The following is a 22,096-nucleotide window of genomic DNA, read 5'->3' on the forward strand; positions in this document are numbered from 1 at the left end:
TGATTCTGCTAGCAACACTTGTACTGAGCTTGGTTTGGGAATAGACACTTCAGATACAATCCACATGCTTTACACTTTGATGGTTTCTGGATGCTGCAGTTGGACAAGATATCGAACCTAATAAAAAGAAAAGCAATTAAATTAATGCAAATTATTTTTAACAGTACACATGTAGCTGCCCTTTTGACAGGTTAGGACTGAGGTTTCAGCTGTATAACTGTAAGATGTAGGAACAGAAATAGGCCATACAGGTACAAGCCACTGCAAGCTTTTTGCTTCCACCACCAAATCACCTGAGTTACTTTTTTGCTTTATCCTCCATCTCCAAATCACCTGTGTTTCTGAATTGACTACCGGTTTACGTGCAAAACTCATAAGGGCAGTGCAATGATGACAGAACTGAGGGAAAGATAGAAGGCCAAATACAATTGGAGTTAGATGGTGAGAGAAGGCATTCCACTCCCCTGGGATGCCCACTTCCTGTAAGGGCATTGAGAGTTTTGCTGGAAACTGCATTCTCTCTCTCTCTCTCTCTCTCTCTCTCTCTCTCTCTCTCTCTCTCTCTCACACACACATCAGGCCCAGGAGCAGACCCATGGGATCTTCTGACTTGTCTTCCCCCTCTGCACCCTCAGGAGTAAAATGAACAACAAAATGTTTCCAATAACTAAAAAGGGAGTGCAACCACCTACAACCAATATTTATATGGTCAATGAATTCCATAGCACTGCAAAATAAACAGTTCACAGGGAACCACTGCAACCTATGACTAGATGGGACAGCTGTGTACAATACCTTCCACCTAACTGATATTCTCCCATTCAACCTATTCAGGAATGTTAGTACATACTTCTGGAGCAGGTGAGATTTGAACCCAGGCCTCCTAGCAGAGGGGCAGGGACACCATCAATGCACTACAAGAACCTTTCCACTCTATTTGCAATGTAATTTTGCTTGATTGCACAAACAGAATGCTATTCTAAAGTCTTTCCACTGCAGCCTATGAAATAATGCCAGAGTTTGTGGTTGTTCATTCTCTGCAATTCCCTCACTAATTGAATGATCAATGCATGGACTGACTTATCAATAAAGCAGCTGAGGTAAAAGCCCTGAATATTTTTAAGAGCCAGCAATAGGTGGACTAGAGATTTTTTTTTAAAAATGAGCAAAATGGCCGGTACAATCAGAGCAACTTGGAATGTTTCTATGCAGGCTAAAGTGATTCAATGAAACTGTGTCTTTTAAAGATAAAATAGCTCCCATGCCCACTGTTAAAATAATACAGTTAAAGCATCTGTTATTCTCTGCTTTTTGTTGACTGTCCATGGAATACTAGCTGCTTGCAGTAAAGTTAGAAAGGAAAAGACTTGCATTAGTATAGCACTAATAAAAATCTCAGGTCATTTCAAAATGCTTTACAGCCAACTGAATATTTCTGAAAGTAGCCACTGTTGTAATGTACAAAACTGAGCAGCCACTTTATGCATACATTTGTAATTCTTACATTGCTATTAGATTTATAGATGCTGATTGAGGGATAAATATTGGCCTGTGGAAAATTGGCTGGGGAAAATTTTCCTGCTCTTCTTTAAAATGATGGAACAGAATTTTTTACATTCACCTGAGGTGGCACATGGGTCCTCAGGTTAACCCCTCATCTGGAGGACTGCACTGCTGATAGTGCAGCATTCCCTCACTTGTGAGCTGGGAATGTTGGCTTTTACATTTTTAGACCTTATGCTCAAGTCACATTGTGTTACTAGTGAGATACAGAAGCCCAGATCAAGTAGAGAATCATGGAATCCATATAGTGTGAAAGCAGGACATTTGACCTGCACCATTGAGTCTACACCAACCCTCTAAGCATTCCACTCAGACCCATCCCCTACCCTATCCTTTTAACCCTGCACTTCCCATGGCTAATCCATCTAACCTACACATTCTAAATATTACGGGTCAATTTAGCATGGCCAATCCACCCAAACTGCACATCTTTCCTCACAACTGAGGAAACCTGTGCAGACACAGAGAGAATGTGTAAGGTCCATACAGACAGTCCCGAGGGTAGAATCAAATCCAGGTCCCTGGCACTGTGAGGCAGCAGTGCTAACCAGTGCACTACCGTGCTGCCCATTGAGCTTCACAAAATATAAATTTAAAATCAGCTTAAAATGTCAATCCAGCAGCTTTTGCGCAAGTTGGAGCCCTGATCTACAGTTGCTACTGGATACTGAAAGCCAGACTGATAACGTGTCAGTCAGAACCTGGTACTTCAAACAGCTTCAGATTTTTCTTTGTAAAAGCCACTGATGTATGCTATAACTTTATATCAAACAATAGTCCATATCTGACCATTTGTCAAGATTAGAGTGGTGCTGGAAAAGCACAGCAGGTCAGGCAGCATCTGATGAGCAGGAAAATTGATGTTTTGGGCAAAAGCCCTTCATCAGCCCTTTTCCTGCTCCTCGGATGCTGCCTGACCTACTGTGTTTTTCCAGCACCACTCTAATCATGACTCTGATCTCCAGCATCTGCAGTCCTCATTTTTGCCATACCTGATCATTTGGCTGTTTCCTTGCAGTGCCACACATTGTGAAATTACTCGATAGGGTCAAACATTTTCTGCTTTAAATCAGGAAAATACAAAAGGGTATTGGTGCTGTAAAAAAAGTCAGGAGATGGGAGTGAGGGAAATGATGTGGGATGTAATTAAGTGAAGTACACTAGAGGGCCTGAAAGCCCTGAATGCTGCAATGTTGCTATTGACCAATAAGTCAGTGTAGACAATTGTTAAGACCTACACTCAGCTTCCAGGTGTTGAGATCAGTTTTGTTGTCAGTACAGGGGATTCAAAATGAAGCAGGCAGTGCCAGGAACAAACACATTTCATGTAATATTAAATTATGTTGAAGTCCAAACATGCTTCAGTGCCTTACAGAATATGCAACAAATATTGGAATAAGAACTGACAGCTGCCTGTAGCCATGGAAAACAATTTTGACTTATTTTATGACAGCTTTGCTACATGCACTATAGTGTTTCAAGTACTTGTTAAGTAATGAGGCAGTTTAACCTGTCAAATCATTTCTGTAGGATGGTCTACAAATTGTTTAAGTCTGCCCAGATCAGAATTGTCTAACAAGCAGCATGATTGCCATTATGCAGCCCACCAAGGGGTCCTGTGTGTCTAAGCATGCCTTTCTTCAAATTGTAGCTAAGTATAACTAGGAGATTTGGAAAGGAACAGCTCCTCCAGTCAGATGCTGTATCCCCAAGGTGTTTGTTGCTGATAAGCTCACTCATGATCCCATGAGTAGCCATTGCAAGAGACAAAGTCTGTGAAGGAGCACTGGAACATGATTGCTTTCACTCAGTCCGAGGCTGCAGCTGCAGGACAGGGACTGGGAGAGACTGGCTTGAGGGAGGAACATAAAATGAGTGAGGCAGACCATTTGGGGTAGGTGATTGGGTTTTTATGTGAGTGAGTGAACAAGACTGAGTCAAACATGCAGCCTTCTTATTCCTTCCTAAACCTATCCACTCATAAGGGCAGTGCAATGATGACAGAACGGAGGGAAAGGTCGAAGGCCAAATACAATTGGAATTAGATGGTGAGAGAAGGCATTCCACCCCCCTGGGGCGCCCACTTTCTGTAAGAGCATTGAGAGTTTTGCTGGAAACTGCATTCTCTCTCTCTCTCTCTCTGTCACACACACATCAGACCCAGGAGCAGACCCATGGGATCTTCTGACTTGTCTTCCCCCTCTGCACCCTCAAGAGTAAAATGAACAACAAAATGTTTCCAATAACTAAAAAGGGAGTGCAACCACCTACAACCAATATTTATATGGTCAATGAATTCCATAGCACTGCAAAATAAACAGTTCACAGGTAAGATGGAAGTGAAGAAACCACTCTGAAAGGCAAAGCACTTCCAGCCCTACTTTCATATGAATTCCACCAAAGCCAACACAGTATGGACTAAGGTCAGTATTAATTGAGCCCAACTCCTTTAGTCCCATTCCTGGAGACTAGCTTTTTTATTAAGGTTCCAGATGTCGCCCTTTCTAGAAAGGGATTTGAACCGAGATGCCCAGAGAATTAGCCTGGGTCTCTGGCTACCTCAAGTCCAATGACATTACCACAACCACTTTCTCTGTGCTCTGCTGCTGGCTCTTGCTTATTGTAGTGGGAAAACAAAGCTTTCTGAAATTTGCTCAGTGGCCCCTGAATGACACAAAAAAGGTTGCATAAGCTTAGTTTAGAGCTATGTTGTTCATTGCCTAAACTAATTGCTATGCTCGTGTTCTAATTTATGATAGAGTGTACACTATTTTGAAGCTTTCTTGGACTGGATTTTCCTAGGTGGGTGAAGGATTCTGATCAGCAGATCCATATTTCCAGTCTTACAGTTCTTCCATAATGCAGAATTATCATGTGTAGGATAACCACCACTCCTCCCACCACTGGTCCCCACTGAATAGTACCAGGTGGTAGAGTGCTTGGGTGCCTGGTAAATAGAGTATCAGCTAGGTTGTGTGTCAAGGGTAGGATGGCAGAGGAGCAGAGGATAGAGTACCTGTGAGTATGATATGAAGTAGAAATGGGGTAAGGTGGAAACGGGGCCAGTTAAGTAATGCAATGTGCAGGGTAGGTCAGGGAGGATGCGGAAATCGGGTCTGGCAGTGGGGGTCGATCGTGTCAGGTCTGGTGACAATGGATTTGGAGAATGGGTCAAATCAGGGGCTGGGATATTTAATAGTCTAATGTATTTATGTCAAATTTATGTGTTTAATAATCTAACTTTTTCTGGGTAACTATTTTACTTTATTTCATTGGACCCCTCTGAATCCCCCAACTTAAATAGAGGATTTCAGGGTATATGAATTATCCTGTGGAATATTCAATTTCCTGTGCAGTTCCTTTGTAATATGCTACGATGGGGATTCCACAGGGTTCCCATGAACAACTTCCATCTCTGCACTGCATTAATGATGGCCTGGCTGATGGAACATTGGGCCAATATATTTTTCCCCTTCATCCCTACTATTTTACTGCTTCGAGGTACTTTTGCATTGGCTGTTCAAAGAGCGTTTCACTGATTGAGCTTTGGCTCAGCTAAGTGTGTATTGTTGACCAAATCTGAAGAGTTTCATAGTGTAAATAAACACCGTTGGCATTGCATGAGGAAAGTTGTATTGATTAAATTTCTGGTGATAATTTCATGATTTTTTACATCCAATTTTGTCATTCTCAAAAGGTGGGCATTGTTGCCAAGATCAGCATTGGGTCCATCCCCAATTTGGCACATAAGAAACATGATTTCTTGCTTTCTCAGTGGACTATGGTACAGACTGTGGGGAGGATGAGCAAACTGACAACAGCACGTGTCTCAGTGTCATTCAAGTAGGGAGAGAAGAGGGACATCTCGTAATGTTGGGGAATAAATACAGGGCAGAATCTTGTAGGGATCTGAGTGATGTAGACTCTGGTGAGACATGTGGCAGAATCAAGTGACAAGTATGACCCGTCCTGACATCAGGATTAACTCCTTCCGTCTTTTATGTTTTTCACAAGCAATGCGGCAAGATTCTGACTGGTCAGTGATGAGATGCCAATTGTCAGAAGGTAAAGCTTGTAAGACACTTTCTTAAGTGTCCAAGTGGTGTTGTGAGGCAGGTTAATACTGCTGCCTCACAGCGCCTGGAAACTGAGTTTGATTCCATCCTTGGTCGATTGTCTGTGTGTAATTTGCACATTCTCCCGTGTCTGCATGAATTTCCTCCAGGTGCTCCTGTTTCCTGCTACAGCTCAAAAAGGTGCAGGTTAGGTGGATGACCACGCTAAATTGCCCACAGTGTCCAGGGATATGTAGGTTAGGTGGATTAGCCATATAGAATGCAGGGTTACATGGATAGGTTAGGGGTTGAGTATGGAATGCTCTTCAGAGTGTCGGTGTGGACTTGTTGGGCCAAATTGCCTGCTTCCACACTGTAGGGATTCTATGATTCTAATGGCACAAATTGCCTCATTGATATTCAGCTTCCCAACTTGCCAAACAAGCTTGTTGTCAGTAAAAACCTGACAAGGAAACAAAGCAAGCGCCTGTCAGATTCAGCTGTCTGCTTGATCTGAATGATCTCCATTCTGGAAACGGGGCATCAACATTTCTGGACACTGGCCACACATATCCCACCTCCACAGATGTTGGTATCTAGCATATTGCCAGACTTACTGAACCCTCACGGCATATCTCCAACTTACCGATTCTTCGGTACATCAGTGTTGTACCTCTGTCTGTACTGGCAACTATCCTTTTAATGTTGCTACAAGGAAGCTGCTCAGGTACACACACCTAGCTCATGAACTGGACCAAGCTGCATCAATGGGCAAGTTACTCACTGCCATACCATTCACGTTCTGAGCCTGCCTGGTTGCTCAAAGAATCCACAGCTTTACAATCCCATGTAATATATCTTTTTTTGGCCTTGCTCCCTTAGCTAGAGGTACTAGGCTCATATTACTGCTGTCTTGCATTGTTTAGTGCACAGTCAAAGTCTGGCATAAAGTTAGGAAACTTCCCATAGTTATCAACGAGTGTCAGTCAAGTCTTAGCCTTTGCTGAGGGGTTCCTAATATGATATATCAAGTGCAGCCTTCAATACAGGTCCAGACGAGCCATGTGCTTGTTGCAAATCTGATGCATACTGCCATCCACCCAACTGACCTCTGCGCCGACCAATCTATGTACATATGTTTTCATGCATGTTGTGGCATAGAGTTATAGAGACTCCAATTTCTTCCCATCAAATGGATGATTAGGTATCTGCCTCACTCTTTCTGCTTGTCATTGGCGTGTGCTGACAGTTTGGAATTTCAGCCTGTGTGGACACATTATGATGAGTTCTTCCTTCGCCATCAAGTCATGGAGTGGGATGTGGAACCAGAGCTTCTAGATCAGAAGCAGGAATACTACCACAGGGCTTTGTAACATAGGCTAATAATCCCTGCAAAATATATATGGTTAAGGGATGATTTCATTAAGATTTTTCTGACTTTTAAGGGAATTGTTAGGGTTGATGGAGGGAAACATTTTCTACCCCTGGAGGAGCTGAAAACAAGGGGACATTGACAGGGCATCCAGCAAAGCATTCAGATACACTTCCTGACAAAAACAGTGGAAGAAGTGTAGAGCTCTTTCCCACAAATAACAGTAGGCATTAGTTCAATTAATAACTTTAAATTTGGGAATCCATATATTTTTGTTAGACGAGAATATAAAAAATATATAGAGCCAAAGCAGATTAATGCAGTTAAGATAAAAAAGTCATTGAATGGCAGAACAAGCTGAAAGACCGAAATACTCTCCTCCTGTTCATTTGTGATCACAACATTATAAACCAAGCTGCAATTTTATATTATGTGAAGCACAGTTAATCTGAATGCAGAATTTTTTTTGGCACCAATTAGGTTTGCAGCTGAGAGTAGCCAATTAAAACACATTCACTTACAACTGGGAATTAGTCATCATGGAGTCAAAATTGCTTTTCAATGCTTCATTTATTTTGAAAGTCAATCTATTATAAAATGATGAACCATAAGTAAGATGGCAATCAGACTACAACGCAAGGAACATGTTTCTGCTCCACAGTCACTCTGAAGTTCAAGTATATCTGAACATAAATCCCACCTGACTCCCAAGTTCAGAAATGTTAGACATTCTTGAAGAGCTAGAATAGATTTCAAGGTCAAATTCAGGATGAGAAGTGCTTAAGAACCCTCAGGGAGCAGTATCATAGATTGGAACATCGCAGTTATACATCTGGGAGTAAAACCAAGATAGTGGCTGGTTAGAAATGTTCTTGCAACTGCTGGTGGGCAAGAAGCTGTAAGAATTTATTTTAGATTCTGATGCAATAATATTTCCGTAGTATAACCTGAGATCCACCTCTATTGAGCACACCTAACCTATAACATCTCTGTTGCTCTTAGATCAGGTTGGTTAATTAGGAGATGGAGTGAAGATTTGTTTCAGCCAAGACATGGAAATCCATGATGTTGGAGATAATGGATGGAAAGGCAACCTACTGGGGAGGGGAGGGGGAGGAATGGTAAGAATATTCTGTAACTATAGCAAGGTGGCAGAGACAGTAGAAAACACAACTTCTTGTGCTGTATGAGAGGAGAGTTGGATGAAACCCAATATGGGATGAGGAACTATCCCAGTGGTTTTTTTTCCCCAGAGGGCTGTCACTGGGGCGTAGTGTGATCATGCTTTAATACATTGATTATTCATTATCAGCTTCACAGGAAACTTCTGAATATGAGAGAGAGTGATTATACATATGCATCCATAAACATACATTAATTTATTCTGAAAATAGACAAACAATATTTGACATAAATAGCATTCCTGACTAAAGCTTTTGCTGTACTTGAAAAAAAAAAATTTGCTGTTTTATTCATGTTCTACACAAGTCTGGTTTGCACCTGGTTCCCACATTCACATCTGCAAGTTGGCTGTGAAAATGTTGACCTTGTGTTTATTTCTGTCCTTGTTCAGTTTCTTGGAGAATTACAAAGAGCACCAATGTGTCCAGCCTTTGGGAAGCTAACAATTGTAGGAAGCAGCTATAGAAGCAATAGATCAGGGGAGAGGGTTAGATACAGCTAGGAGGATAGGAGTGGCCAGATAGCAACTAAAGAACCTTCACTACTTTCAATTTAATATTACTCCAAATACAATTGGTTAGAAGTGAGCAGTTTCATCGTTGGGACATCACTGCAGTTTAATTTCTGACCGTAGAAATGTTTGAATTAATATATTGATGTCAGATGGCTATAGAGTATGTAAATTCATTGAATAGTTTATGAGCACTGCTGGGGAGGGGAGTGGAATGAATGTAACAAAATATACTGGAGTGTGTCTTGTGAAAGGAGTGAGTCAAGTTAATTATTGTACTAACCTCTATTAAATGCTTTAGAAATGTTATACATACTTATATGATTGCATCATTAGTATATGCATTAACAATTTGCATTTATACAGCACCTTGTCATAGGGAGCCATTGGAGTACTCTCCTTGGGTGTTTGATAGTGTAATGGTTACATTATTTTTGTATGAAATAATATTCTGTGATCCTTGAGTTCTTTTCAATGATAAAACTTTTTTAAAACATTGAGCTAGTTGGTAATAATTGTATGTTAAGAAGTGTAGATGTAATGAGTTAACTAATTATTTGTTGTTTATGAAATATCAAACTGGCTTCTGTTTAAATGACATGGAGTGGAAGAATGCTGGGGAAGCAAATATTTTCAGCGCAATATATTCCCACCCAACCACACAGGAAGAAGGGCCACTGATGGGAAGGTGGAAAGATAAGAGCATAAGAAATAGGCGCAACAGTAGGTTATTTGACCGTTCCAGCCTGCCCTGATGTTTAATAAGTTCATGGCTGAACTTCTATCTCCACTTGATTTTTCCCATTCCATTCCCATATCCCTTGATTTCCTTAGCACCAAAAACCTATCAATGAGCATCCATAGATCTCTGAGATAGGGAATTCCAAACGTTAGAAGAAACCTGTATTTTGAAATTCTCAACCTCATTCTCTGATCTTTTAATGTCCTCACCCTTCTCTACTTCTGAAACTGTCCAGGATTTCTGCTCTCCTTAATGGTTTTGACTATTGCTACTCCAGCATTGGCAGCTGTACTTCGGGTGGCATGGTGGCACAGAGGTTAGTACTGCTGTCTTTTAGCGCCAGAGACCCGGGTTCAATTCCCGCCTCAGGCAACTGCCTGTATGGAGTTTGCACATTCTCCCCGTGTCTGCGTGGGTTTCCTTCGGGTCCTCCGTTTCCTCCCACAGTCCAAAAATGTGCACGTTAGGTGAATTGGCCATGCTAAATTACCCATAGTGTTAGGTGCAGGGGTAAACGTAGGGGAGTGGGGTTGGATGGGGGCGGGTCGTTGTGGACTTGTTGGGCCGAAGGGCCTGTTTCTACACTGTAAGTAATCTAATCTACCTGCAGTTGCCTAGTGCCAAGATCATGAATTCTGTACCTGAATCCCTGTCCGTCTTTTTTTTATTTAAGATGCTCATCAAAGCCTTTTGAACAAGCTTATGGTTACCTATCTGATTTAATGTCGAATTTTGTTTGTATTCCTGGGTTATTCTATTAAAGGTGCTATATAAAAGCAAATCATTAGTTGGTAGTTCATTTTACATTGAGTGTACAATAGAATTTCTCAAAGGTTTTGATTAGAAGTTACTGCCTGATAATACTATCTTCTTCTTTTTAAAGAATCCTGACTTCTGCCTTGGCTGAAGAAGCTCTCATCACTAACTCCTGGCTGTGAAATGCATCCGTCCCTACATGCATAGACCACATTGCAGAATGAGCATAGCCATTGTTTTAAATGCTTTACTTGTGTCCATCCTAGCGGCTGTGTTGTGGAAGTATGCTAAGCTGTGGGAACATGCTATGTCCATAGAGGAAGAGTTGTTGCTTTCTCAACAGACTCAAGAGCTGTCCCAAGTAAAGATTGACTACCATGCTGCATTGCAAGCCCTCATGGAAGATGGCACCAGAATGGCTTGTACAGGAACAATGCACACTGAGCGGATCTGCCGGTTTGAATCCCTCTGCTACTCTACTAATATTGATGAGTTTGTTTTCTTTCACAGCAATGCTTCTATCTTGCTGCCAAATCTAGGTTCTCGGAGGTTCCAGCCTGCTCTGCTGGACTTATCTTCTGCTGAAGATCATAGTGCACAGTACTTCAATTTTGTAGAGTTGACTATTGATGCTCTTCAGTTCATGCCAAAACCTGTCTTTGTGCCAGACGTCGCATTGATTATGAACCGTTTCAACCCAGACAACCTCATGCATGTCTTTCATGATGATCTCCTCCCAATCTACTACACCATGCAACTGTTCCCAGACTTGGACCAAGAATCACGATTGGTGTTTATGGAAGGTTGGAATGAAGGGCCACACTTTGACCTCTACAAATTGTTTAGCAACAAGCAACCCCTTCTGAAGGATCACCTGAAAGGTCTCGGAAAGCTGCTTTGCTTTACAAAGTCTTATGTTGGATTGTCAAAAATGACCACTTGGTATCAGTATGGGTTCATCCAACCTCAGCGACCAAAAGCAAACATATTGATATCGGGGAATGAAATTAGGCAATTTGCAAACTTCCTGGTGGAAAAATTAAATGTTACCACAGACTCCAGTGGTGAAGAGTACATTGTGGTGTTCAGTCGCACAATTAATAGATTGATTCTGAATGAAGCGGAATTAATCTTGGGTTTGGCACAGGAATTTCAGATGAAGACTATTGTGGTGACTCTGGATGACCATTCCTTTAGTGATCTTGTGCGATTAATTCGCGGAGCCTCTATGCTGGTCAGCATGCACGGAGCTCAGCTGGTGATGGCACTCTTTCTGCCCCCAGGTGCTGTAGTTGTTGAATTGTTCCCCTATGCTATTAATCCAGAACATTACACGCCTTATAAAACTCTGACATCTCTCCCTGGTATGGACCTACAGTATGTTGCCTGGAGGAATACTAAGGAGGTGAATACAGTTACCCATCCAAACAGACCATGGGAACAAGGTGGCATTGCTCATCTTGCTCAGTCTCAACAAGAGCGTATAAAAAAGAGCAAAGAGGTTCCTCGCCACCTATGCTGCCGAAATCCTGAGTGGTTGTTTCGTGCTTATCAGGACACCATAGTGGATATCCCATCAGTGATAAGTGCCATTCATCAGACAGTGGGATCCAAACTTCCTCTCAAAAAGGTTATTTCAAGCAGTTTAATATATCCTGGAAAAGTAAGAGATTCCAAGTGCCATCCCCCTGATCAGGTCACAAATGTTGGAAAGTTATCCATTTCATGGGAAGTACCTTGGAACCTAAAGTATTTAAAAGTAAAAGAGGTGAAGTATGAGGTATGGATCCAGGAACGAGGTGAGAATACCTACATGCCTTACATCCTGCCTTACCAGAACTATACATTCATGGAAAACATTAAACCATTTACAGCCTACATGGTTTGGATAAGATGCATCATTAATGAAAACCTTCTTGGCCCCTTTGCAGAGGTACTGACTTGTAACACATAATGCAGTTTGTTAGACAGACAAGAAGAAACATCATGTGCTTCAATAAATTGTGTGACTTAGAAATGTGTAATTCAATATTCGTTAAGTCCCTGTAGCTGAAAATACTTGTAGCGAATAAAGGGACAGATGTTAAATAATAATAATAGTAGATATTTTGGGGCTTTGTACAATTTGAGTGAGCTTATAGTCAAGTGCTGCCCCGATGGAAAGAAATACAGATTCAAAGCCAATTAAGATTTGGCTGATTTGCAGTTCACCCTGGTTGGGGCAGATCGTAACTAAAATCAGTAATGTAGATTTAGACTGCTTTGTAACACAGTGGTTGGATAAAACATGAGACGTACCTGAAATCAGAAACTGAATGTCTAAGTAAGGGTTGTACCATTCACCATGGCAATGTGAATGTTTGCATTCATGTGAAGATAGTGCTAGAGTTTGCTGTTGAAGCAACAATGGCTAGCTTGCTTCCACTAACAACTTAGAAGTATTATATATCATTTGACTGAAGTAACAAAAATCAACCAAAGCTTCTTCAACAAAGGTAATGATTATAAATACTGAATGCTTGTGAGCTTTACACAGGCCTGCTGTGTTCTGAGCCACAGCTACAGAAAAGAATACATGATGATTGCATATAAGCTAAAATGAATTTGCTTGGTAAAGTGTTTGTGTTTTATAAATCTTTCTCTTCCCCTCTGTCAGAAGTTCCTATTATTAAAGCCTGGCCCAACCCAGTTGGAAACTACTTCATCGTACCTGCTTATTTGCAGAATGGTCAATTCCATCACTGTTTCTGCATAAAATACAGTAAGGGCAACTACCTTAAGATGCTAAAAACATGGCTGTTTATAGACTTTATGTTCTCTGTCTCCACAAATTGTTGTTTTCTTTTCATACATTGAGTAACCTTTGCTAAAGCAATCAGCCGAGATGCTAACTTATTTCAGTTCCCTTCTCACAGCTCTGCAATTCTGTGTGTAGTTCTCTTTTTAAAAATTACCTGATTCTAAATTACTGTCTTAAAAATCTTCTTCCAACTCTCCTCCATCTCATTTTGGAATAAAAAAAACCCCAGGTTCCACAATTGCGCCTAAATGTGTGAAATTCTACTATTAATCTTGATCATTGGCTGAACCTCTCCAGTAAAATGTTACTCCAGATATGGTTTCGCCAATATCAAGTTGCAATCTTAATATGTCCCTTTTGATTTATATGTTATAATCTTGCTCAATATTTATGTTTACAACTTTACTTGCAATAATCTTATTAGATTAAATGTAGAAGTAGAGTTAATAAATTTGCATTCCCATTGGAAAGCATAGGTCATTCAATCCAGCTCAGGTATAATGGACTGACTGCCATCTTCTGCGCTATTCATTCAATGATTCTAAATAAAATTGATGGGATAGGTATTTGCAGGTCTTGATACCCTTAGTTCCTTTTTGTGGTCATTTTTAAGTCAGGATGTTGAGCACTTTAGAAATGAAAATATTCTGATTATTTTGCCAATTTTGACCTTAGTAAAGTTCGTGTGGTTGGACTATGCTGTTAGAATATATTTGCTGAATCCCTGTTCTTCTTCCAGTGAATAGTGCATGCTGAAAATGTGTTGGTGGTGTAATTGGTAGATCTTGATTTCAGGTGTGGAAGTGCCAATCTGGCAACTGTTTTGCATTGGTGGTGCTGAGCTTCTTGGGTTGTTGGACATGCACCTTATTCAGGTGACTATTCCATCATGCTCTTGAGGTCTCCACATGGTGGTGAGGCTTTGATGGAACATACAAGTGAGTCACTGGTCAAAAAGTATCCAGTATCTGATCTTAAAGCCACTAGTTTCTCCAGTTTAACTTCTTGTCAACACATCAACAGTGGAGGACTCTGCACTGATGAGATTATTAAAGATCAGGCAAGCATCAGTGGCACCTTTTTCTTTGAGATGGCCATTGCCAAGCACAGAAGCTGCTTTATTGGAATCATAACTTGTATTGAATGAACATGAAAAAAATGGACAGTGTGTTATGAATTATCCATATTGATTCATGTTAAAAATTGAAGAGAACATGAAATAGTGCTCTCAAGTTGTTGAATGAAATTGTAGTACTGGTGAAAACAGAACTGATTGCCAGTACTTGTAAGAATATGTCAGTGTATTCATTAACACAGATATTAGTCTTATTGCTGTTAAATGGGAGTATTCTAATGTGACATACTAATGACCATACAAATTACATTTGATAAATGTGAACAGTGCTGCAGAACATCAATTTCAGTAGATGAATATAAAGAAAAACCTGCCTTTATATAGCATCTTTCACAACAATCCGATATCTCAAAGTGTTCAACAACCAATTTGTGTCTAGATCAAAGTCATGAAAATGAAAACTACACTGGTAGCAGGATGGACTGATGAACAATTGCACGAGTTTAAAATCAGTAAGAGGAATGAACAGATAAAACAAATTTAAAAAACACTTCAACCTTGGGAGCCAAGCTAAAATAATAATGTAATAGTATAAAATGTGTGCTCGGAGTGTATGTAAGATGACTATTGTGAAAGTTTTGAACTGTCATTAATATTTGTCTGATTTTTAATCTTTGTGCATTACCTTTCTTTTGAATCAGGGAATATTGACTATTTAATGAATAATTAAATTGATTTATTGCTCTATGTGTTATTAACTGTACAGACAGGAGAAACATGCTGCTTTAACTTGGTCGTTGCAGTTTATTTGATACTGTGCCCAGGTATGTTTGTGTATTATTGTTCAAGTAAAATTTGAGCCAAAGGCTGAGAGATTTTATTTTAAGTTTGTTTTTAGTGTTAACATAAATCTGTGTGGAATTTATGTACCTTGAAGATTAAATATAGTATTAAGAGATACAGTTTCAACTCTGGATTTTTTTCTATATTTTGTCTGCACTTTTTAATTGAAATCATGAAATTGAGATCTATGCTGCAAAAACGAAATTGGCAAGTTCTCCAAATCCGTAACTACTCATATTATAATTTGCAAAATGACAGAATTAAGGGTGCAGATTCAGATAATTCCATCATTTTGTGGCTATATAGAGGTACAGAGTACAAAAGCAAGGAACTGAAGTTAAAACTTTATGATTCACTGGTTAGTCCTCACTGTTTTATCCTGTGCACCACACTTTTGGAAGAATCTTAAGGCCTTGGAGAGTTTCAAATAATGGTAACAGGGATGACAAACTTTGGAGATGTAGATTAAACAACCTAGAACCTGGGATTGTTCTTCTTGGAGCAGGGAAAGTGAAGTGGAGATTTAAAAAGTGTTAAAACATTTGTCGGGTTTGATGCGATTAACAAAAACAAAACTTCCTCTGGCATAAAATTAGCGCAGCAGATACATGGGGATGACTTACAAATTCCCTGCCAAGCCAAACATTACATTCTGATGTGGTCGTTCCTTCCTGATTTTTGGGACAAAATGCAGTAACTCCCTCCTTAACATCACAGCACACAACTTCAGCAGTTCAAGAAGGTTGCTCATCAACTTCTCAAGAGCATTTTGAGATGGTAACAAATATCTGGCCTTGCCAACGATGACCACATTCCATGAAAACAAAATCCACAGTGCCCAGTTTGTTAGGGTGATGTTGAGTTAGGAGGAACAGGGAATTGTTATAAAGAGACATGATGGATTTAAGTGACTGTGGCAGATGCAGTTCAATATGATCAAGCATGAGTTTGTCCAATCTAGCCCTGAGAAAAATGAGCTAGAATATATATTAAATAAGAACAGAAAATGCCAGAAAAATTCAGAAGTCATGTAGAAATTGCAAAGAATGGCACAGTGAATATTTATTGAAATTGATTGGAATGCAATTGAAGTAAAGAGATTCATCTTCGGTTGCACAAAGCCTTGATTAGAACCCATCTGGAGTAACTATATTCAGTTTTCTAGGAAATTAATCTCAGGAAGGCTGTGTTAGTCTTGCAGGGGATTGCAATGTAGACTCTTCAGGATGATATCCGAGCTTAATCAATTAATTTATGATAGGTCACTTTTATCTGCCATGAATCTCCTTGAATCTGGAAGATTCAGCAGGGTTTAATTGAGGTCTCTAAAACAACTAAGGGATTTGATAAGTGAATACAGCAATTATTTCTCTTAAAGTTGGACCGTGGCCATTTGGGAATATAATCAAGAAACTTTTTTTCACATTGTGAGTGGTGGAACTCTTTTCCCTTAAAAAGTTATGATTTTGAGGTCAGTTGAAACGTTAAAGCCTGAAATTGATGAGAGATTTTTCAGACAGGTGAAGTAAAGATTGATGAATAGAGTTGTGGCACACATCAACATTTTCCAGCAGATTCAGCTTCAGTAAGTTGAATGACCTTCTCCTGTTCCTATGTTACTATATCTGTGATGAGCTGAAATTCAAGGACTCTATATATAAATGTCTCATTGCAATGGTTGTTTCTGTTAGCAGTTACCTTATCAGCTAGGACTAACATGAAACAAACTGAAGTAAACTTGAATAGTTTGATATTTTGATTTTATTTTATTGTAACATGTACACAAGTACAAACGTACTGGAGTAAAGTGAAAAGTGTATTATGTCGCTATGCAAGGCGCCATCTTAGGTACAAGTACCTAGGTACAGAATCATAAGAACAACGCAGAAAGAAACAACAAAGTTAAAACTTTGTAGCAATTATAATACAGTGGCACCTTTTTAGTTTTAAGTAGAAAATAAAGAAATGAAGCTGCAAGTTCAAACGTTGCAGTCTGGCTTAACCACCGTGGGAGCACACTTTGAGGAATCACCTCGAGACTGGAAGTCCACAGTGAGTCTCCATTTCAAGGTAACTTATCAATTTTATTATTTTGTTTGACTTGGGAACAAAAATTTAAAATGGAAATACAAATTTGCACAAATCATAGGTTGCTGCACACAGAATGATGTTGCAGCTTAATAAGCAACAATTGCAGAGTTAAGCTAAGTTGGAAAACCTGACAAGCCCTTCTTTATCTGGAATTGATCATTCTGTTCACTTCAATTATCAGATTTTATGTTAAGACTAATGGAAAATCAGAATATTTGCCCAGAATCTCGAATTAAAAAGAATTCAAAGTCAAATAGATTATCCACATAGCATGTTCCCAGAATGGAATATAAAGAGAATTATATTCGCATTGGTGTCTTGCAGTAAATTGGGCAAAATGTCCAGTGCTTAAAATAGTCATCCAGAAGTTGCTGTCCAGTTTGCTCTGCTCCATAAAGTTTTCTTCAGAATTCCAGCTTGCCAGCATTCAATTATGTAAAAGGAATGAGATTGGTGAATTTACCTACTGGACACCTATCAAATACTGGAGAAAGAGTTAAGGCTGATATATTCAGATGTAAATTAATGTTTCATGTCAAGTTAGTTATTTATTTAAGTAACCTCTCTGGCCTTGAAAATTACATTTTCTAAGTGTGGAATCTTTAATCATTTGAGATTTTCAGAAACATTTAAAAAATGTTTTTCTCTGAATCCAGTTGTTCTTTCCCTCTTTTTTTTATTTTGCTTTAGTACATGGCTTTATGATAAAATCAACATTCTAATTTATACTTCCTGGTCTAAACTCTGTGTGGCTCAGTTTTCCACTTTGAGCAATTAGAGAATCATGCAGTTGCTTGTCTGCTTACATAAGCCACATAGCCTCTGCAAAAGGCACGTGTTGGAAAGAATCTTTAGAAACATTGATTTGCCGCTCAGGAGCCTGTGAAGCATTTGCTGCTCTAAGCATAAAGAATGCTGAATGGCACTTCTTCACCACTGACTGTAAATTCCAAGCCAGCGTAGCAGTGATGAAACTACACAGTCAACCTTTTTTTTTTAGTTTTGAAGAATGCAGTCTCACAGGCCAGACACAATGTACAAGAGATGTCAAGCTAGGCTGAAATTGCACTGTGTTCTTGGCACTCTGATGTGTTGATGTGTCCCTATAGGAAAATTCTTTTATCTGTTACATCAATGAAGGCTTAAACTCATATTATAAGCCAGTTGTAAGATGGTGACATTTCATCCCAATGCGAATATAATTCTCTTTATATTCCATTCTGGGAACATGCTATGTGGATAATCTATTTGACTTTGAATTCTTTTTAATACGAGATTCTGGGCAAATATTCTGATTGTCTTTCCTCCAAACACCAAGTCATCCTGTAATTTAGTATATGTCTGGTTTGGAATATACATGAGACTTGTAAATCTAAGAGTTACAAAGACGAAGCCTAGGAGTCCATGTTAAAGTAAATTAAAAAGTGTTGAAGCTGGAGCATTCCCAGTTGTTTTGTCTCTGTCACATCATTTTGATGCTAATTTCTGCATCTGTAAATATGCATTGAGGGGTGTCTGATTGGATGACAGTCTTCTTCCAGATTCTGCTTCCCTTCATCTCGAGGTTATTTTCTGCAAGGTTAAGCCAACAGATGTGATTTAGTGCAGTGGTTTCATTTCATGCTGTGACACTACTATTAAAAGCTTGTCTCTTTTATTTCTGGCTGACTGCAAAATCCTATGTTTTTTTTTCCAGTCCTTATCATTTTACTTGGCAAGGTTGTCAGAGTGGAGCTCATACACACAGCTGACAGTGCAGGTCTTCTTTATGAAAAGCAATCAGAATAAAGCAAACTTCAGACGACATAAAAACTAGAAAATAAGAAACTGAGTAGGCTATTTAGCCCTTTGAATCTGCTCCACACTCAGTACTCTGTGCGTGCTTTATCCGTATACTCTTTGATCTTTTTCGCCCTAAGAACTATATCTAACTCCTACTTGAAAACGTTCAGTATTTTGAGTGACAATGACAAACCCAGTGCAGAAATAGTATTCAAGATTTCACCTTCTCTCCTGAGTCTTAGGACAGCTTTACAGTCTTCACTCGGGAAGTCCTGAATATCAATTCACCTCATACAAATCCTAAACCTGATTATCTACACCTTTCTTGAAATGCTTTTGTATCCTATAATAACACACACCATTAAAGTTTTTAAAACATTGAAAAATACTTCCCAGGAATGTTGTTAACATTTGACATTGAGCCAGATTTTGGGACATGTTGCTAAAGGTTTGATCAAAGAGGTAAATTTTGAGGAGTGTCTTAAAATAGACTGGAGAGATGGTGAGGTTGGGGGTGAAATTCCAGAATCTGAAGCCCAGGTACTTGTCGGCACAGACTCCATTGATGGAAAACTTTTGAGGATGCTCGAGGCCAAAACTGGAACAGCATGGAAGTCTCCAAGGTTTGTAGCTACTTATATAATTTAGGAAGAAAATCAGTTACTACCTCCATATCCAATTGTTTACCATCTGTTAATAGCTTTAATTTGTATTTAGCCAATCCATAAGTGGATAACTAGTGTCATTGATAGCAAATAGGATTAATTGATAAGAGTTTGAACATAAATTTAAATGCAATGAGATTTTATCAGGTATTGTCAAGACGGTCTCAGAAGGTTCTGTGCAAAGGCCACTGGATCTGAAACATTAACTCAGATTTCTCTCCACACATTTTGCCAGACCTGTTGAGCTTTTCTAGCAATTTTTGTTTTTGTCTCAGACAAAAGTTTATGTTTGGGTTGGAAAAGTTTATGTTTGCTTTGCTTTGATTTGATTTATTATTGCCATATGTACTCGGTAGTTGGGTGCAGAACGGGCAGAGCATGCCGAAAAGTGCATAAGGGTAATGGAACAGAGCGAGGAATACAATGTTGCAGCTTAGAGAAGGTGCACAAAGAGTGAGGTCAACATTATATTTGAACGGGTAAGAAGCTGTTCTTGAATCTGTCGGTATGTGTGTTTAAGCTTTTCTACCTTCTGCCTGAGGGAGGTGGGAGGGGTCTTTGATTATGTTGGCTGCCTTTCCGAGACAGCAAGTATAGATGGAATCAATAGATGGAAAATTGATGGAAAATCAATAGATGGACTGGGCTGTGTTCACAACTCTCCGTAGTTTCTTATGGTCCTGGGCAGAGCAGTTACCATACCCAACTGTGATGCATCCAGATAGAATGCTTTCTAAGGTGCATTGAAAAAAAATTAGTAAGAGTCTTTACGGTCATGCCAAACTTCCTTAGCCTCCTGGAGGAAAGGAGTAACAGCATGGAGATTAGGAAACAAGGATGAGTATTTTGAACCAGTTTAGAAGTTTGGAGCCAAAATAATCTCGTAAGGCAATCAATACAGAGTTCCAGGAGTTCATGGTAACCATGAGATACAAGCCTAAGTGCCACTAAACGTCTGAGGCAGTAATATTAACCACAGAGGAAACCTATCCATCTCTTTTTTTTGGAACTGGAAAAGCAAACAAAAATAACTTGGTCTGTAAACTGATTAAAAAAAACATGAAGTACAACCAGAGAAGAGCTCAATTCTTGACTTTGAGCCTCAAGAAGCTTCTTTCAATGTGTCATCTATGGCTCTGTGGTTATTAGTCTTGTCACGGAGTCAGAAGGCTGTGAATTCATGCCATAGTCCAGCAGCATGATCACACAATTCAATTGCCACTCAGTGCAGACCATATTCCAGGCATTCAGTTGGTAAAGCACTATGGTGGAACAAATCTTTGTTGACTTTTATATTTATTTAGAGTTCTACATTATAGGTATTCATCTTCTATCCCAACAACTATTGTTTTAGTTTGTGTCTATTTATTGCATTCAAATAAATCACAATTCCCATCAATTGCGTGTAAAAATAAATATTACAATTGACACGCAATGCTGAGGGAGTGCTGCTCATTTGGAGGTTGTTATTTCTCTTTTGCTGAAATTTTAAATGAAACCCATGCAGCAATGGCCTCTCAGGTAAATGTAAATTAACTTAGGGCTGCTATTTCAATGAAGAGCAAAGGAGTTCTCTCTGGTGTCTTGTGCAATATTTATCCTTGGTCCAATATTTATCCATGGATTTCATCAGTTTCCTCATTTCCCCTTCCCCCACCTTACCCCAGTTCCAACCTTCCAGCTCAGCACTGTCCTCATGACCTGTCCCATCTGTCCAACTTCCTTCCCACTTATCCGCTCCACCCTCCCCACCCGACCTATCACCTTTACTGCCATCTCCATCCACCTATTGCACTGTCAGCTACCTTCGCCCACTCCCCCCCCCCCCCCCCCCCCCCCCCACCCCCATCACATTTATCTCTCCATCCCCTGAGGCTCCCAGCCTCATTCCTGATGAAGGGCCTTTGCCCAAAACGTCGATTTTTCCTGCTCCTCCAATGCTACCTGACCAGCTGTGCTTTTCCAACACTACACTCTTGGCTCTAATCTCCAACATCTGCAGTACTCATTTTCACCCAATATTTATCCCTAACATGTTATTTAGACATGACAGTGTGTTATTTGGATCATTCTGAGAGTTTTGGTTCTTGCATTATAACAGTGACTACACTTGGAAAGTTCTTCATGATTCATAAGGTGTTTGGGACCATTTTGGGCTCATGAAAGGTGCTATACAAATCAAAGCTATCCTGTTGTCATTGGGCAGCTGTAGTGTTTATAGTTGTATGTTCTGGCTGATGACAGCATTGCAATATCCATGGCCCAGATGTTATGATGGCCAGACACTTGTTTTTCCAGTATAGGTGGGAGTTGCACATGGGATCCTGCGTATGCCTAATGTAGCACACTCTACAGAATTGCCTCAGAAACTGAATTGTCTGGTGAGCAGTTCCTCTATACTTGGAAAGCTCCAAAAGTCTATGTTGAAATCAGAGGTTTCGGCAAGTTCTGATGAAATTAGGGAAAATAGTCACTGAGGGAAAGTCAGAATATTAAACACATAGTCCACCTTCTCAGTAACTATTCAACTGACCCCATACTTACCTCACACACCTCCACCCTTTGCACTCACCAGTTCCTGACCCAACACTCCCCAAGCCAGGAGCCCCCTTCCTATTCAACAGACTCAACCTACACTCCCACCACCCACTGGACCCAA

The 22,096-nt window shown here is 39.8% G+C and overlaps 1 protein-coding gene across 9 annotated transcripts in view; it reads left to right on the top strand.

The window, feature by feature from the left end:
* The window catches only part of pomgnt2 (protein O-linked mannose N-acetylglucosaminyltransferase 2 (beta 1,4-)), a 41,792-nt gene extending 26,780 nt beyond the window's left edge, over positions 1–15,012 (top strand). For all 9 annotated transcript variants that reach the window (XM_043688706.2, XM_043688715.2, XM_087986191.1 and 6 more), the window contains one exon: positions 10,309–15,012. In XM_043688706.2, the coding sequence (XP_043544641.1) occupies positions 10,381–12,135 (1,755 nt within the window). In that variant the 5' untranslated portion in view covers positions 10,309–10,380 and the 3' untranslated portion in view covers positions 12,136–15,012. The remainder of the gene's footprint in view (positions 1–10,308) is intronic.
* Positions 15,013–22,096: the final 7,084 nt, after the last annotated feature.

This window comes from Chiloscyllium plagiosum, unplaced genomic scaffold (genome assembly GCF_037043375.1).
Source record: "Chiloscyllium plagiosum isolate Xiang-an unplaced genomic scaffold, Cpla_swu_hap1 HiC_scaffold_4, whole genome shotgun sequence".
Classification (NCBI taxonomy): Eukaryota; Metazoa; Chordata; class Chondrichthyes; order Orectolobiformes; family Hemiscylliidae; genus Chiloscyllium; species Chiloscyllium plagiosum.